This window comes from Puma concolor, chromosome A2 (assembly GCF_028749965.1).
Source record: "Puma concolor isolate L17-30 chromosome A2, mPumCon1.1.hap2, whole genome shotgun sequence".
NCBI classification, from domain to species: Eukaryota; Metazoa; Chordata; class Mammalia; order Carnivora; family Felidae; genus Puma; species Puma concolor.
In genome coordinates this window covers 45,608,969-45,628,890 of record NC_141668.1, presented here as the reverse complement: position 1 = coordinate 45,628,890, position 19,922 = coordinate 45,608,969, and the positions used below count along the sequence as shown (strand labels likewise).

The window sequence follows — 19,922 nt, the reverse complement described above, 5'->3', positions numbered from 1 at the left end:
TCAGTCCATTGCATGGCCTATTGCTGAATGCAATAGGGATGTACAGGGATGTACAAACTCATCCATGTCATAGCACTCCATTTTCTTAACTCATTCATCGATGCTGGACTTTTATTAAAATAAATACACCTCAATTCATTTGGGGTATTAGAAGGTCAGCAAAGTTGAAACCTCCCATTGGGGAGCTTCTGATAGAATTTGTTCCACATTTTGCCTACGATTACCTTGATGTGAGGGCAGGAAATTAATACAGGTACTGTTACTTGGTGACATTCTTGGATCAGATGGCTTGGATATGAATTCTGGTTCTGTCACTAACTGCTTGACCCTTTCTGTATTTCTGTCTCTTTATTTTTAAATATGGGCAATAATAGTGTCTATCTCATAGAACTGTTTTGAGAATAAAAGAGCTAATTGCTGTAAGGAGATTAGCACAGTGCTTGGCTCCTAGAAAGTCCTCAGTAAACGTTGACAATTATTACATAACATCAGCTTGCTTAGACCACTGAAAACATTGTAGTCTGAGATTTGTAGAAAATAAATGAATCATCCTTTTTCAAAAGTAGCTTCACTAAAGGAGCAGGCATAGGAAATAGCTAATTTCTAAAGTCTTCATAATTTTGAGCTATATGGAACCTAATGCAATTAAAAATTAGTTTTAATGTTTATTTCTTTTGGGAGAGAGAGAGAGAGCAAGCAGGGGAGGGCCAGAGGGAGAGGGAGAGAGAGAATCCCAAGCAGACTCTGCGCTTCCCTCTCAGAGCCTGATGTGGGGCTTGATCCCACAAACTGAGCCGAAATCAAGAGTCAGATGCTCAACTGATGGAGCTACCCAGGCGCCCCCGCAATACAATTTTTTTGAGAAACAACTCCCCAATCCTTTACAAATTATGAACTCATTTCCTTTTACTGTAACTTTGGTTAGAAACCAACCTGAAAATTTCAATTTGAGGTGACCTCATCCCCAACAATGTGGAAGTCTCACTAAAGCCTGTTATGGATGTAATATATTAGTAGTGTTTATCCTTAGTATCTTTGTTGGTTTATCGTTTATTTATTATTTTTGGGACAGAGAGAGACAGAGCATGAACGGGGGAGGGGCAGAGAGAGAGGGAGACACAGAATCGGAAGCAGTTTCCAGGCTCTGAGCCATCAGCCCAGAGCCTGACGCGGGGCTCGAACTCACGGACCGCGAGATCGTGACCTGAGCTGAAGTCGGACGCTCAACCGACTGCGCCACCCAGGCGCCCCCTTTGTTGGTTTATCAAGATGAAAACCCACTGAATTATTTTAAGGTGCCTACTGTATATATTTGTGTTCCGTTGTGGAAGAAGGAGCACTCAATGGGCAATCAGGAGACAGGATTGGAATCCTGGCCCTTCTCTGCTGTAGTTCAGGACTAAGCTCATCTGAGCCCTAAGCTTCTGTTTCCTCACCTGGAAATGGGGGCTGTAGGGATCAACAATTTTTCCTCAGAGGGTAGTCATTAGGACCAAGTGATAATCTGAATATAACAGCACTAGCACAGTGCCTGGCCCACAGCGAGGGCTCAGTAAATGACAGCTAAACAGCAGTGTAATGGGGTTCTGTGTGCCACACATGAGATTTGGAGGCAGATTCGATGGTGAGTTTAGGTGAAGAAATTGGACATGTCTGTGTTCACATAGAGCATGATTCATGTCTACTCTGCTGTTGCTGCTGCTGCTTTCCTGTAACCAATTTTAGAGCCTATCTTGGCAGCTGGAAGTATTTGGGATTAATTTCACACTCACTTTATGAGTTGAGCATTTTCCTGCAAGCAGCTCCCTGGGCCTCTGCCTCATTACTTTGGCATCAACTGATATGGCAGTTGGACATAGATGTCCTTTGGGGTCTCCATTTTATTTGGAAACCTTCAATTTGAAAAAGCAAAACAGAGACTATCAACACATTTGTGCCTGAAATCGTTAGCATTTATTGTTTCCTAAACCCCTCCCTTTCTATAGTTCTGTTGAACACCAGAGAACACACATCTTGCACAGCCAGTGATAAGCACTAAAAAGTCACACTCCTTCAGATTCAAATCCTAGCAGCTGGTTGGCCTCATTTCACATTTCCAGGTGAGCAGCAAGATCCTCTAGGCCTTGGTGGGACAGATCTAAATCTTGATGGGTCTAGTTTTTCCAGCCTTTTTTACTATGTTAATTCTGCTAAATTCATTTGGCTCTCATGGAGAACAAAGTAAACTTGGCTGTTACGTGTAAAACTAAATTGAGAACATGGAGATCTGTTTAGTATTTCATGCTGGCCAGTAGGTCAGGAAGATTTTCCTTGGGGGTAATTTACATAAGGAATTGTTTATCCCATTTCTTTCCAATTTCTGTGACCATTTGGGTATAGCAGACTTTCCACAATGGCACAGAAATATAACCAGCGAGACCGAAACTTAGAGAAATGAAGCTTCTCCCGGATTGATGTATTTTGGGCCTTGCCTAGGAAAGATCCTGTGGCTTGGGCTGCTGTCTCACTGAGAAGTCATTCTTCTACCACAGCTGTGTTTAGCAAGTTGGGTGGGTCCACGAACTGACATGCTGTTACACTTAGTAAGAATTTTCCCTTGATAGTGAGGAACGTGCATAAAAGCCTCACTTAAGTCCCAGCAAATGCCCAAATGTTTACTGTGACCGATAGCTGCTTTGAGTGCAGCTTCCATCAGGTGACAGCCCCAAGTCAGAGTACTCCGTGGCCACCCAGTACCTATAGTGTTACATGCACGCTCTCCACCTTGACATTCTGCTTCCTCTTCAGCAGTTGCCCAGATGACCTTTTTTTGTCTCATCAAATGCTTTTCCCAAACTGGAATATTTGTTCCTTCCTGAACAAGCAGCCTCTACTTTTCTGCTTTAATGAATTTGCTCAAGTTGTTTCCTATACTTTTAAAGCCCCCTCACCCAATATCTGTTCTTGAGGATGAATTTCAGGTACCTCTTCTCAGTGGCACACTAGTAAATATTTGACAACTGGTTCTCTGGGAAGGTGGGAGTTTGGGAGGAGACCTGGCTCTGTAACATTTGTTGATGTTCATGTGGTAAATACTTCCACCATGGCTGATTTCAAGCTACCAACGTGAGGTCACTGAAGGTGAAGTTGGGAAGAAATGGGCAGTAGCCCACCATTGCAGAGTGTTTCCAACGTACAGATACGGTAGGCATAAGTGACCTCAAGGGCCTAGATAATAGTGAACTAATTAAGAAGTAATGAGTTTTGAGTATTTATCACCTTTGTTTTGGTGTAATTTCTTTAAGTTTATGTAACTTAAGTTTTAAGTAATGGTCGTGTTTAACAGCTGGCACACAAAATTGAAAACAGGACAACCTGTCCTTTCTCTGGAGCCTGTAGGAGCTGGCCAAGTTGCTTCTTCCTCCACCTTTTCCTTTGTAAAGTGCTCCAGACTCAGTAATAGTTAAACCTTTCTCTGAACCTGGCAGGTGCTTCAGGTTGCACGCAGGCTTTGGATTGAGAGACTCCAAAGTGCAACTCCTGGTCTCTCACTTGCTACGTGATGGTCAAGCTGCCCACTTAATTTGCACTTCCCAGTGCAAAATGAAAATGCAGGGCCCTTGTTAAAAGTCAGGAAGAAAGTGCTGTTAAAATAGCCACTAAAATCTAAAGCCTTTTCCTTTCTTCAGCAGTCTCTCTTTCACACTTTCTCATGGTGTTTTTATTTTCTATTTAATGTCATTCCAAGTATAGAAAAATTAAGATTATTTGCATGAATGTTACCATCAATCCTTATATTGTTCAATGCCAGTTTTAAATGCAAATATAAGAGCATTTAACCATGAGTTAATGAACGTATCTCCCCTGCTCTTGTGTATGTTCTGTTGCCCCATCATTGACTTCACGTATAAAACACAACTTCAAAAATAAAATTATTAAGAATTTAAAGACAGAGGCAGCAGGGCATTAAACCAAGCATGGAGCCGTTCGAAGCACAGGCACAGTTTACATCCCTGTGCACAGTACGGGGCAAATTTCTTACATCCGCTGAGCCTCAGAGGCCTCATCTGTAAAATAGAGATATGCCAACCAGGTGGAGGTGTGGGGATTGAAGACACTGGTACCTGTATGGCACAGCAGAATGTTTGGCATGCAGTCTGTGCTCACTTAATTACAGGGATTATTATTAACCTACTAATCATAATATTAATGGCATTTTTCCTTTACAGTTCATAGGGTCTTCCCTACAGTGTCGCCACTTGCCTCTGACGTATTTTCCTTTTTCCATTATTAACTCTCTGAAGGTAGAGATGAAATCTGTCACCATTGAATTCCCTAGAGTGGTTTCTGCAACTTCTTGCATATACCTGGCACTCAGGAGGTGTTTATAACCTTGATCTTTGTATGATTTGGGCTTATTGACAATACGCATCTGTGTCATAATATGATGGTTCCCACAATGAGGCTTAATTGGTAACACTCACAGGAAAAAAAGAATATAAATGTAGACTTTAACAGGAGTCAGTTGTAATCATGGTGAAGCTGGGGGAAGAAGCAGATGATTCCAGGTGTTTTGGTTTATGGAAAGTGTGGCCTCTGTCTCTTAGAGGAGACTTCTTGAAGTAATAGGGAAGGGATGAGTTCCAAGCCTCATTTGAGTAAAAGAGGCCCCAGGGATATTAACTCTGGCCCATAGTAATCTGTCCCTTTGCGAACTTCTTTTACACTTATTTTCTGTTCTGCACAATTAGGACATTATTACAGTAATGTTTCTTTCCACTAATTGGTTGGATATTTATGTTTCCTGTCCAAAAAATTATAAGATCCTTATGGGCTAGAAGATATCATGTACTGTTTTGAACACCTATGGAAAGAAAGTAGCACAGTACTAGGTATGTAGTAAGCAATGCACTTTATTACAATGCTGACCTTGGTCCAAACTCCCAGGGTTCCCTGGAGAGCTGAATGGGAGTTGTGATTGTCTTTTATAACTCTTGCAGGCCCTCAACCAAATGCCAGAGTATCATGGTCTGCCTGGCATTGTCAGGCAAACACCTTGCCTTGACAGCTTTATCTTTTCCTAACCTACATCTCTTTTCCAGTGTCTCCCAGACACTCTGAGGACTGTCCCTCAACAGCCCCCATTGCTACGTGGAATTTGGGAGACCACACAGCTGTAAACTCTTACTTGTTTGAATGATGATTTTTTAACAAGCCCTTTGGGCCAGTTTCAATAAGCCATGAAATATCACCAAATGGCTCATCTGCACTAGAGTTCTGAAAGTCATCTGAGCTCTAGTCCCTCAAGCTGGCAGGGACTGACAGAAAGGAGTACACATTGCCCTAGCTTTTCCTATTCCTGTTCTGGGGGCTGTAAGACGCCTTGAGCCTCTGGGCCAGTCAGTTCATTACTTTTAATGAGCACAAAATTCACCGAGACATTAAAATAAAACACCAATGGGCAGTCTTGGATGTTCTATTCAATTGTTGCTTTAGTTCTTTTTTCCACAAGATTATTCAAGAGGATGAAAAAAAAAAAAGCCAATTCTACTCCTGCCAGTTTTATCCTAAGTAGATTTGGCATTGTAAAGCTAACACACCCTGAACTTTTTTTTTCTTTCAGATCCCTGTGGGCTAGTGCCTGACATTTGTGTTCAAAATGACATTACTCAATTGGTCAAATGTTTGAACATTTTCTACCTTTTGGATATAATAAAGAAATACTGGATATCTCAACACCATGTAGCATATCAAGAGTAATAATCAGAGGCAGATAATTACTTTCTGAAAAGGATGTAATGAAATCATTATTTTAAATTACGCGGCAAACGTGGTTATTTTGATATTTTTAATTGATCCATCTCTAGCTAGTAATAAAGACTATAACAACTGTATTAGAGATTACTTATATTATCATATATTGTAGAAGGTCAATTGATGGTGAACCAGACACAGAACAATGTCCCCATTAAGCTGATTTCATGGATATTTTCATCCCCTGGCCATATGGATTTGGAATTACATCAGGGATTTTTTTTTTTTTAAAGAAGGAAGTGAGCAGATGAATGATAACTATTTTATTACTCAACATAGCTTGTGTTTGTGGAAGACAAAGTGCATCAAGCTGTTTTAAAGAAAAACACAAGTGTGCCAAATGTAATTTGTTGAGGGCTCAAGCATTGTGAAATTATCCCTAACTGAAGTTTGTCATTTCTGCAGGTAATCGCTCTCGCAGATGCAGTAGAGGAAAACCAAGACAGTCTGTTCCAGTCATTCACCAGGCTGAAAAGTGCCACCCATTTGGTGATTCTGCTGATTGGGCTGTGGCAGAAGCTTAGTACCGACCAGATCGCTATTCTGGAAGCAGCATTTCTGCCCCTGCAGCAGGACACCCAGGAATTGGTAAGGACCCACGACTCTGCAATGGTAACAGCCATTATTGAAAAGATTGTGGTTTTAAGAAGATATCACATGGCTGTTGTATTTTCTAAGGTACCTGATGGAGGCTTTTTTTTTTTTTTTAAACCCAGATCCTGTTTTCCTTTTCTTTAAATCATAATAAAAATGTCAAATGAAGGCCTTTTTTTTCTAGAGCTATTTTAAAAATAGGTATAGAGTCCATTTTTATGTGGTATTCAGTCTATTTTTTATGTGCTCTTCAATCACTTAGAAGCCAGGGAAACAGTCATTTGACTGCCTGAGTGATGGCAGTAAACCTTCAGATTAGCTAATCCTTTCCTTTTCCACCAGAGAAAACAGTTCAGCCATTTTAATTTGCTCAGTGTTCTTAAATTTAAGTGTCAGTTCAAGGGTTAGGGAGAACTGAGATAGCCTTGCCAAATGACAGGAATATTTTGTCACATTTATATAGTTCTTAATACATAGTGTATAAACTTTTTTACTCTTGACCCTTTCAATAGGCAGTTTAGAACCAAAGTGGGGGGGAAGATGAGGGTTCATATTTAGAGTTTTTGTTGAAAGATTATATGAATAAAACCATCTCAGACCCCTCAAATTGTAGAGGTTTGTATGACTACCAGGTGTCATCATGAGGGAACTTTTTGCATGCTTTTATTTACAAAGAAATAATATACTTCTTGGAAATTAGAGACTCTTGGACTCATTTTTTTGTATTGGAAGAAACCGTTTCATGAAAAAAGCCATTTCAAACATAGCCATGAGAACATAGGGCTAAAAATGATAGTACTAAAACTAACATTTCTGAGTACTTACTAAATAGGCACGAAGTGATATTTTAAGTGTTCCACAAGGATGGTCTCATTTAATCTTAAACATGGCCTAGAAGGTTGTTAAGGTACTATTTTCACCTCCATTTAACATATGAGAAAATTTAGGCTTTGAGAGTTAAGTACCTTTTGGAAACTAGTGGATATAGAGCCATGGTTTGGGCCCAGGTCTGGCTGCTTTCAAAGCACATGTTTGTTTTTTTGTTTTTTGTTTTTTATCAATACACTGTATTTTAGCAAACAAAGTCATGAACAAGATTTTGAAAATCACAGGCTTTGTCTGTTCAATGTAATTTTCTATAATTGGGTCAAAGTATTGTCAGATGAAAAAAAAATTCAAGCTGTATTTTATATCATAAACAAAATACTAATAAATAAATTGGGAAACAATTTAGAGTATACCTTTTTTTTAGATTCATAAAATGAAATTACTGCTAAAATTGATCTTTGAGAAGCCAGAAATGTGGACATTGTAATAACAGAGAACAAAGAATACAATTTGGGTTGTATTAGTGAGAATGATAACTGTGAACTCAGATTTAAGTAGTCAGAAAGACTTTGGTGGCCTCAGTTCCTGGTTCCACCACTCGATGATAAAGTCCTTCTGATCAGGTTTTCTTGCTGTTCTAAATCTCTACTTCTGTATTTCTAAGGTAGAAACAATAATAGGACCTACCCAAGTTGAATAAGAATTAAATGAGATAATGGAATAGAGTGGAATTATATCTTACTCATTTTTATATTCTCAGCCTCTGGCACAGTTCCTGACCATAGCACAGTCAATATTTGTTGGGTGAATGACTAGAGAAAGGGTGAAAGCTAATAAGAAGTGACTTGGCAGAACAGATGTAGTAGATATAATCTGGAGCATGAGGAAGCAGGGCAGGGCCAGCTGTATAATTTACAGGACCCAGAGCAAAGTGAAAATGTGGATCCCTTGTTCAAAAAAGTAGATAAATAACCAAAATGTTGTTAAAACAGATTCTAAAACAAAGCTTTTTACTTTCTGTGTCTCATCATGATGTTTTTATTTGCTATTTTATGCTATTCTAAATGAAGAAAAATAAAAAATTTAAGTTGTCAGCAGGAATTTTACCATGAATCTTTATAATGTGCAGTGCCAGCTTTAACACAAATATAAGAGCATTGGACCTATATGCAGAATCGCCAAAATTATATAATTTGTATTTTGTAGCTCATGCATGCATATGTATTTTGTTCTTACAGAGCTGTGAATCACTGCACAAAATTAACTGCTTTTCCTTCCCTTCTTGATATGCACACATCTACCAACACTTTCCACCTTCAGCTTACTGATGAGTAGGGAAGGAAAGAAAAAAGAGCTCTGTGTTACTCTATTTCCCTTTCCTTCTGTTACCATTTTCAGTGTAAGTAGTCGGATAATACAGGGAAGTAACAGGGGTGTAATGGACTTCCTTAGTCATTCCTGTTTCTTTGAATCTATTTGCTGACTTTCTTCATTCAAAACAAGTTTTGGTGCAATGAAACGCCTTAAAGGCTGTCAGTGCCCCCACTTAATCAGTCTAGACATGCCCTCCTTGTATTTGTTTTGAGTCTCCCTGTCTCCCACTCATTCTGGGGCCATAGAATTCTAAGGTTATGGGGCAGAAAGGTAGAAGGAATGCGTACCGCGCATGTCTTCCCTTCTTACACACAATTCACTGTTCCAGCAGACATCACTTACAGAAGACAAGTGCAAGATAACATTAAGAATTTCAGGGGCGCCTGGGTAGCTCAGTTGTTAAGCATCTGACTTCGGCATAGGTCATGATCTCATGTTTCAGGCCATGATCTCACAGTTCGTGAGTTTAAGTCCCACATCAGGTGAGCTCAAGCCCTTCTTTGGGTGAACACGAGCCCCGCTTCGGGCTAACACAAGCCCTGCTTCTCTCTCTCTCTATCTCTCTCTCTCCCCCCCTCCTTCCCTCCCTTTGCCTCTCCTGGGATTCTCTTTCTCTCTCTGCCTGTTGCTCACTAGCACTCTCTCTCTCTCTCTCTCAAAAAAAAAAAAAAAAAAAAAAAAACAACAACGAATTTCAAGGTGGCAATGGTAAAACATTAAATCAAGCGTGGGGCCCTTCTGAACGCGGGGCCCTGTGTGACCACATGGCTCACATGCTCCTGAAGGTGGCCATGAAGTGTGGTTAGACCCAGAGGAAGAATTTCCTTGAAATAAAGGTTCTCAAATGTAGGGACTGAGTCCCCAGAGAGACTGTGGAATTTCTGACTCTAGAGATCTTTCAAAACAGCCTCCTTCTGCTGGGAATAGTGTGTTCATCCCTGTAGGCAGGTGAATGGACTAGGCATCCTGTCAAAGCTTCTTTCTGCCTGCCACTGTGTTCTTTGCTGTCATAACTCCCAAAATATAAAGGGAAAAATTCTTTCAACTTTCTTCTGAATTTGGCGAGATTAGAAGGGGTGTATACTCGTTATGTCTATTGAAGCCATTAATAAGACAGGACATTTGATAAAAACATAACTTGGAAAAGAATGAATCCAAAAAGACATTTTAATACTGCTTGTTATGCTCTTCATCTTTAATTAGGTTGTGGTATTCACTTTGGACTTATACTGTTGAGACAGCTTATATATCTTGAGAAAAAAGGAATCCTTTTTCATTCTTTAAGACGTACGCATGCAGTATGTGGTTTTGACATGCTAGTTCACAATCCCCCACATTATGCCTTTGGACCTCACAAATAAATGTTATGTGATGGGTGTCCCACTGAGATGTGAAAATGAAATATGCAAACCTGAAATAACTTGGAATGAGGGTAAGACGGGGAAGAAAGGAGTCTCTGACCAGAATGTTGAAAATATATCCCATATTGAAGTTATTATGATACCACAAAAATCTGAATGTAATTTAGACGGTTTGGTTGGAAGTGGATGGCAGAGTACATGTGTGAGGGGGAGAACTTCAGACATGTGGACAACATTTTCAGAAGAGACTCTCAGTTCAAGGTCAGATGTCCCCACAAGTATTGAGAGGTGGAAGAAAGTGCTCAGAAGATGTTTTATTTATGTTGCACATAGCACTGCACAATGGTTTGTTGTATTGTTATTTAGATGGCATGTGTCACAAACGGCAGGCTAAATGCCATAGTTCACTCTGGAATATTTTCTGAACTGGCATCAGGTTTACAAAGCATAAATATTTAGAATTTATTATTCCTAATGAAAAGTGATGTTCTTCACACTATCCTATCAGTATTTTTTTATATGCCATCTCATTTGGATCAGAATTCATCATTGTTTTCTTTGATCTGTTTCTTAAATGCTTTTCTATTTTTGTCACTTCTCATTACTATTTGGGGGCAAATAAATGCTGGTATTGCAGACTATTATGTGTGACTTTTTCAAGGTGTTGGAAGTTACATATGCCAAATGTGTTTTTGTAGGGATACTTCCCTTCACTTTAAGAAAAAGATTAACTGTTCTATTTGGCATCTCCAAAAAGAGCTCTTAAACTCAGTTCCATCAGTGGATTTGATAATATAGTATTGTCCCTACCATCTTCCTGTGATGGAGAAGTTTTGCCCCAAATAATGTGTTCTATCAGTGTACCTGATGCCACAATTCTAAAACTGTTTTCTTTTCAGTTTAGGGGCTGAGGATTTCAGAGTATCTGCAATGCAGAATTTAAACATATATCTACTGACCCTTTATCTACATGAAGTTCTATGGAAAATACTGTCTACTTAGGTCATGAAGGGCTGTGTAATGGTTTGAGTCTGAGGGAGTGTTTAATTGTGATAGCACACCTCTCTCATGATGTTATACAAAAGCCAAAAACTGCAAAACTCCACATACCTCAGGATTGGCTTAAAATCTTTTCATCCGGTCATATTTGCATTCAGTGAATATTTATTAAGTACCTACTATGTTTCAGGCAGTGTTCTAGGTTCTTGGCGTATTTTAATAAACAAAACAGAGTTAGAGCCTATCCTCCGTTGATTTACTTCAACATTGTAAGCAAACATATTCCAGTCACAGTCAGCCATAAACATATTGGCTATCTGATTTAGTAGCCACTTGTCACATGTGGCTATTTAAAGTGAAATTTAAATAAAGTGAAATAAAATTAAAATTTCAGTTCCACGATTTCACTAGCTATATTTCAACTGCTTAGTAGCCACATTGGAAAGTTCAAATATAGAACATTCCCAGAAGCGCCTGGTTCGCTCAATCAGTTACGCATCCTACTCATGATTTTGGCTCAGGTCATGATCTCACAGTATGATTTTGAGCCCCACGTTGAGCTCTGCATTGACAGTGTGGAGCCTGCTTGGGATTCTCTCCTTCTTTCTCTGCCCCTCTCCCACTCTCTCTATCTTTCTCAAAATAAATAAATAAACTTTAAACAAAAAAGAACATTTCTTTCATTGCAGTATGTTCTATTTCATAGTACTCTCTATCATTAAAAGAGAAAGGGTTTTGTCAGTTGGGTTAAACAACTTGAGCACAGTTCAGCAAATTAATGAAAGTAGGGTAGGACACTGACATTAAGTTATGCCACGGTGTTTGCTTTAGCAGCCCTTATTTCTGGTATTCCGACATCATCAGCCTGGTCACATGTGCAATGACCAGACTTTTTCTAGGGAGATGAATGCATCTACATAAAAGGGAGGCAATAAGCTGGCACAAGTGCTGCTACTCCCCCTTCACATGACCTTGGTAGACATTATGATCATCACAAATTCTTTCCTGTTGAGCCTGAACATGATCTCAGAATCCTTTTGAATACAGCATTTGAGGTAGTCCCTATCACTTGCATTTGGTATATGGATAAATCCTCTTTGCCCTTCTTGAACTCTGTACAGATCTGCTCCTCCTTTTCTTAGCTAACAGCTTAGATGACTAAGATTCTTTAAGATGAAGTCTAGAAGATGGCAAGAGAACAAGTAGGAACAATAGTGTTATTTTCCAATGGGTTTTCTCAGACTTAGGCTCTAAATGTTCATTTATGTTCCACCTGACTCCAGAGGAATCCCCAAGGAAAAGAGAAACGGAGCACTGGTTTGGAGACCTGATTATGCACAGTCTTAGATTTGGAAGGAATGTTGGCACATTGCATAGCATTTTGCCTTACTTTTTCTTTTCTTTCAAAGTTCACTTAATATCTTTAGTAGATATTATCTACTATTTGAAAAAGAAAAGCTTTATTGCGTTCTTAAGAGTTTAACAGTTACCTTCCTTAGCACTGAACTTTCAGATCCCCTGAGAAAGTTAAGGTGGAAATTTACATCAGTGGGAGAGGAGATTTGGACCTTCAGCCTTACTTTTTGATTGATTATTCCTTTTACAAGCTGATATGGAAAGAGAGACTTATTTTTAACATTTTCAACATGGTTCATGTGAGAAAACAGATGTTTATAATAGGAAATCCTATTGTGTGGAGGGACTTATCAAGCCTCACTTACAAGGCTTGAAGGCTTCTACGTCACAGGTCAGATTTGATGTAAGGGCCATTGTGCCTCCTGTCTGGATTGAGTGATGACTGAGATGGCTAATCATTGCTGTTATTAATGTCCTCTTCTTAGAAGGCAAACAAAAGGAGGAAGTCTGGTGTCAGTATCAAGTCTGCCTTTAAGACTGTTGAAGTATCATCACAATTATAAATGTCTATGGGAACATAGTGGAGAAAGTAAATATTTTGGTATTCCCCTTGATCTTAGCCAACAAGATGAACATAAAAGAATTAGTTCACGTTCACAATGGCCACATACTCTGTGCTGTTCCTAGTTGCATGCAACTGGGGTGTTATGTAGTGGTATAGTTTTCCACTTCACCGGTGTTGAGTAATGCTTATCTCAGAGCCTTTCTGATAACTTGCTTGCTGTTTTAAAAATTGAAATACATCAGAATAGGAGCCAAGTAGAATGCAGTATACAAGTGGTGATGTGTAATCTTTGACATTTCCCTTAAGTATATCAAATATGAAACGGTACTTTAATGGATGCCTTTAATATTATCTATGCATTCAAGGGTAGAGAGACTAAATAAATGAGCAAAGAATTGATTAATTGAAGCTTCACTCTCACTATATGCCATCCCCAAATCTTTGTGAAGTGAAGTGTGGTTTAAATATAAATGACTAAGTAAAATTCACACAACCATGGTGAGGAAAATAATGATCATCATCATCCTCATAACGCCCACCGATTTGATTCTTGGCTAGAAGTGTATTTATAGTAATGTAATTTCCCTAAAATACTTTTACCGAACTTAGTTTGAGTCTACTAATTATAAAGAGATGATCTTGACATGTCTGGGACATTACACGCTTTTGGAAATGTACATGTGGAAATTGTGGACTCTTTCCTCTAAAACTAGCGCTCTCTGTGTGCTATAACCACACACAGAGCTGCTCCAGGGTCAGTCAGTCACTCTGGACTGCTGTTGTTCATTTGGAAATGTTCCTCAGAAACCCCTTTGGCTTGCGTCCTTGTTATTCTACCTGGCTTTCTGTGGTGGCATTTGTAGTAGCCTTTCTGCCCATGTCTCTGCTCTGGTACTCCCTGCACCTCGCTGCTAGACTCAGCCCTATGCTCTGTCGTCACACATCTGCTTGCATACTTTCTGTGGCTCTCTGCTCCTGGTTCAGTTTGCGCTCCAGTGCCAGGCATTCAGGACTTTCAGTCACTTGGCACCACCGCAACTTCTTTCTAAAACTCAGCTTCTGTGACTCCCCAGCTTTCCTGCTCCGTTCTGGGAAATCTGACTTACCATGGGTACACAACTTCTTTCCAGCATGCCAGGGCTAAGAGTGCTTTTTTCTTCACCTAACATAGTGTCCTCTGTTTACCCCTCTCTCCACCCTCATTAAGAAGCAGATCAATTCTCATTCCCTCCTTATTTATTCTGGCTTACATCCTCTTGTGAATTTCACTTGGGGGTATGACATAATTTAGCTCTCATTATGTATTCTGAAATTGTCAATGTGCTTGTCTTGTATTCTAATAAATGTAGGGACAGATTCTTTTACATCCCCACAGACTTAAAGCTTAAATTAAGCATACAGTTGGACATAAATATTTAGGGATTGCTTGATACCCCATTTATTTTCATAGTGTTCTGCACATTTACAGATTTGTCTTCAGCAACTGTATAGTTTTATTAGAAAAGGAAGCATTCTCCTTCCATTTTGTACCACCCCCTTTTTTGCAAGCAACTTCAAATATTTTGGAGTTCTGCAAGAGTGCATCTTGAGCACTCCTGTGTGGATGGCAAAAGATATAGGTAAATTGATAGCCAGACCACCACACATGTATTTATTTATACCTATATTCATTCACATGTCCTGTGATTTAATCCAGTAAGCACAGAAGTTTTTAATCTGACCAGTGATGAATATATGCAAGTGAAAACATTAGGTATGCCTCACCCATATTGATTTAGTCAAATTTAGCAATAAATAGTGCTGATAGATGTGTAGTAAAATTATATACCCACTTCTTTCTATAGGCTTTCCAAAGCATCCTCCAGGAAAAGGTAAGTCATAAAATGAATCTAACACTTGGCACCAATAATCTAAGTTAATGCACTGGAAGTAGTAAACTAAAATCCATTTAGTTTGTTTTTATAATTATGGAATGCTGAAAGCAACCTAAATGCTAATAGTTGGACAATACAAACTGTGGTATATCAGTTGAATAGAAGATTATGTCACAGTAGGGTTCAGATTTTTTTTTTTTTTTTTTTTTTGGAGCAAATACTTAACTAGCTCTATGTCCTTAAGCAAATCATGGAACTCTCTAAGCATTGGTTTTCTTATCTGTACAGTGGTGAGCTAGACAAGACCCCAAGGACTGGTTTTGCTTTGAAGAGATGTGAGAATGGCGATTTGGATTTTATTTCAGCTTGCTTTCACTTTATATTCCTACTGAACCAGTAAACAAATGGTACAGAGGGAGAACATGAGATTAAGAAAGGGAGTGAACTTGGCTCTCCAGTGCCTTTCTCATGAAGGCATGCCCAGAGTTTGATGGAAAACACAGTTTGCACAGGGTGAGGAATCTGCCAGTTCAGAGGTGTTTAGAACCAGAGGCTCACTGTCTTTCACACAGTTAGTCTGGGAGAAGGGCCACGTCAGTGTCTGAGGAGTTGTTCCACATGGAATTTCTTTTTTCATTGCAGGTATATCCTTTCCTCTACTATATTCTTTTTATTGTGTAATCTGGCCTTCATTAAGTTTGGCTGTGGCCTACTACAAATGATTTACTGAAACACAATAAACATTGAATGAAAAAATACATAAAGCAAGGTTTTTCTTCCTCAAGAAGACATATCCAAATTCTTTTTATTTTTATTTTTTATTTTTTTACACAAAGTAACTGAAAATTACCTTGCTTGTTTGGTCTCCGTGAAGTAGACCGCATGCTGAGCCTCCCTTGGGTATCTTCACCATCATTTTCAAATTCAGGGTTTGATGTTTAGTTATATATATCATCTGGAAGACCAAAATACCACTACTGTTACTCCTACTACTGTTAGTACTACTACTATTACAAATACAGAGGTGCTAAACCATGTTTTAAAAAATTGCATTACATGTGTGACCTCAAAGGTGTGCAGGTATTATGAGGAGACCCTTTGTATACCTCTGAAGAGTCCTATGAGGACTGATTAAGATAATGTACATGAAATGCCAAATGTGGGGCCGGGCATATGATGATCATCCAAGAATTATTAGCTATTAATAGTACTACTGGCTTTCAATAATAATGTGCTGTAAGTTACAGCATTATTTTATAGACCACTTAGGAAAAAAAATACCTGTCAATTAAACTATGACATAGTGCTTTTTCTCTTTTAACTTTTTTTTCCCCAAAACTCTGAAGGGTCATGTAAGGTTTTTAGTAAGTATTGAAGGAATTCTTGTAGACTTATTTAGACATAGTTTATCATAGATTACTCTCATGTCTGAAGATATAAGCAACATAAATTGGTTAAAGTGTTCCTGAAACTTCTCCACATTGAGAATTTGATTCTCTCCACTCATATGTTTTCCCACATAGCATTGTCCTGTGTGCCATATGTGTGTCCTGTGTGCCGCGAAGAGCTCTGTTGATGCAGCATTTAAGAGTGGGCCACTGTTGCCTTCCTGATTTTCTTCTGAGCCTCTGATATCCATTTAATTTTAATTTTTTATTTGAGAGAGAGAGAGAGTGTGTGTGCACGCACACGAATGGGGGTAGGGCAGAGAGAGAGAGAGAGAGAGAGAGAGAGAGAGAGAGTGAGAGAGAGAGAGTGTGAGAGAGTGTCCCAAGCAGGTTCCAAGCTGAGTGTGATGCAGGGCTTGATCCCATGACTCTGGGATCATGACCTGAGCTGAAATCAAGAGTTGGACACTCGGCCAACTGAGCCACCCAGGCATCCCCTGATATCCAGTTTTAACACTTTCCTTTTTGACTAAGCTCAAAGCTTTACTTTTTCTCTCGGTTGAATCCTGTGTTGCTGGAAGTTAAGCAGCTTCCATCCAGAGTTAGCAGGAAATTTTAGGCAAATTGATGTATATCGCTTAAACAATAGTTCTGTGTGATACATTAATTAATCAAACCACATCTATTCCAGAGATTTGGTCATTTCTCCTACTTCAGTTACATTGCTTGGCATAGATTTTTAATGTGGGTGCATGTATCTCAGTAACAAAGGGTAACACATTTCTTCTATCTGTATCTTCTTGTCTTACCTCCTGGAAATCACGTAGCTTTTGCTTTTGCAAAAAAAAATACAAATTGTTGTCATTCTTCTGTCATGAATATATGCTTCACTAATTTCAAATTTGTACTTCCGACTGCCCTATTCCAACTTTTTTATTCAGTGAATCATAGTATATTTTAAAAGACAGAGGCTCCTGGGTGGTTCATTTGGTTAAGCATCTGACTCTAGATTTTGGCTCAGGTCATGATCTCATGGTAGTGAGACCAAGCCCCACATTGGGCTCAATGCTGGACATGGAGCCTGCTTGGGATTCTCCCTCTCCCTCTCTCTCTACCCCTTCCCTGCTCTTGCTCTCTCTCTCTCTCTCTCTCTCTCTCTCTCTCACAAAATATATATATATAGTATGACAATCAGTTAAATAGGAGAGTCTGAGCATTGTATATATGCCAGGTGAAATGATAATGTAAGAACAGCTGGGACAAAGGCTGTGCATACACAGGAACTGACAGTGATAGCATAGCATGACTGGAGCCTAGAAGCCAACAGTTGTTAGATAAGATACTTCCCTATGTCAGAGATGTTAAAATGTGCGGGGAAAACCTAGAATTGGTGGAATGTAATTGTAAGAACAGAGTAAAAGAATGATAATTTTAGTCATTCTTTATTACGAGTTAATTTGTGAGTAATTTGAGTTGGGGACAGGAAGTTATTGAAAAAAGGAAGACCTTGGTTTTCCATCTTGAAGCAGGCATCCCTGACCAGAAGCAGATTTCACATAAATCAGAAAAGAATCTTACCAGTTGCTACTTTTTGAAGAAAAAGCCACGAATAAGCTGTGAAAAGTAATGACTGTTGAGTACCTATTGCTATAACTTTTAATCTGACAGATTTATAAAATCTGAGTTTAAATTTTGCTGATATGTTATTTATGAGAACTGCAGGAACCCAGATCTTCTCTCCCACCACAGTGAATAAGAATATGCAGATGAAATAACTAATATTGTTAGCAGGAATATGCTTCACTTTCTGCATTTAGAGTAGCAAGAGTTTCCATTTTCCTGGAAATAAAATCTGATTTCTGTGGTTTAATGGCAGTGGTTAGTTGTAGTTGCTTTCTAACCCATTTGTTCTAAATTCAAGGTTATAAAATTTCTATATAGTTTTTAGCAATCTCAGAACCAAGTCCTATAAGCTTCACTAAAAACAGGATTTCCCCTTTTTGTAGAGAAAAAAGGAGAGAAATCACACACACGCACACACACACACACATACACACAGAGGCCTGCTTCCCACAATTCAAAATAATAAAATTAACTTTTATTGAGCATTATTATGTGTTAGATATTGGCCAAGGACTCTGCATATGCTACCCCATTTAATCCTATGTGTCTTTGAAGTAGAGGGTTGTAGCAGATGCTGTGTGTGATCTGCCCATATCTCTTCGCCTCCCACCATTCCTACAAGCTTCTGCCTTCTGAACATCTGCAGTTCTTTGCCTGTGGACTCTTCCTGTTTGGCCAAGTCTGTACAGCCTCTGTGTTCAATTGATGATTGATGGGAATTGGTAGATTAATACCCCAGCCCTCTCGTCCCTCTGGCTGGGAAAATTCAAGGTATGTTCTACACCACCTCTCAGAGTAGTCCAACAAGGTTGCACCAGTTGCCTGTAGTGGTAATTGCTCAAACGCACAGCAGTTTATTGGCTTCTCTTCCTGCCCAGTCTCACTTCCTCACTACCCCCTGGCACTTTTTGGATCAGCTCTCAGGTAAACCATTTGTGCTCATATCCTTGTCTCCTTGTATTAGTCCCAGTTTACAGATGAGGAAGTATGCCCACAGTCACACAGAAAATAACATCCAGGCTTTGAATCTAAATTAGGGGGCTCACAAAAATTAGCAACCTGATTTAAGGGGGAAACTTTTTTTTATAAGTACAAGTTTTAAATTATTACTACTACTATTATTATTATTATTATTATTATTATTATTATTATTACTAGAAAGTGTGAGCAGGGGAGAGGGAAAGAAAGAGAGGATCTTAGGCATACTCCACGCTTAGTGCATAGTCCAATGCGGGGCTTAATCCCACAACCCTGGGATCATAACCTGAGCCAAAATCAAGAGTTGGACATTCAACCAACTGAGCCACCCAGGCACCCCAATGGGAAGACTTTGACCAGGTGATCTTACTGAAGTTTTTTTAAAATTTTTATTTAAAGTCATGTTAGTTAACATGCAATATAATATTAGTTTCATGTGTACACTATAGTGATACAACAGTTCCATACAACACCCAGTACTCATCACAACCAGTGCGCTCCTTAATTCCCAGAACCTATTTTACCCATCTCCCTACCTACCTCCCCTCTGGTAACCATCAGTTTGTTTGCTATACTTAACAGTTTGTTCCTTGGTCTGCCTCTTTTGTTCCCCCCTTTGATAATTTGTTTTGTTTCTTAAATTCCACATGACTTACTTGGCTTAGGAAAATATTTGCTAGCTCCATCCACGTTGTTGCAAATGGCAAGATTTCATTCTTTTTTATGGCTGAATAATATTCCATTACATATATATATATTCTATGTCTTCTTTATTCATTCATCAGTCGATGGACACTTGGGCTGCTTCCATAGTTTGGCTATTGTAGATAATACTGCTATAAATATCAAGGTGCATATATACCTTTGAATTAGTGTTTTTGTATTCTTTGGGTAAATACCTACTACTGCAATTGCTGGGTCATAGGGTAGTTGTGTTTTTAACTTTTCAAGGAACCTCCGTGCTGTTTTCCAGAGTGGCTGCACCGGTTTGCATTCCCACCAACAATGTAAGATGGTTCCCATTTCTCCACATCCTTACCAATACCTGTTGTTTCTTGTGTTGTAAATTTTAGCCATTCTGACAGGTATATGATAATATATCATTGTAGCTTTGATTTGTATTGCCCTAATGATCAGTGATGTTGAGCATCCTTTCATGTATCTGTCAGCCATCTGTATGTCTTCTTTG

At 39.0% G+C, this 19,922-nt stretch overlaps 1 protein-coding gene across 11 annotated transcripts in view; it reads left to right on the top strand.

The window, feature by feature from the left end:
- BBS9 (Bardet-Biedl syndrome 9) overlaps positions 1 to 19,922 on the top strand; it is a 454,270-nt gene that overhangs the window by 359,389 nt on the left and 74,959 nt on the right. For all 11 annotated transcript variants that reach the window (XM_086692905.1, XM_086692893.1, XM_086692922.1 and 8 more), the window contains one exon: positions 6,199 to 6,381. In XM_086692905.1, coding sequence (XP_086549031.1) covers positions 6,199 to 6,381 — 183 coding nt within the window. The remainder of the gene's footprint in view (positions 1 to 6,198; positions 6,382 to 19,922) is intronic.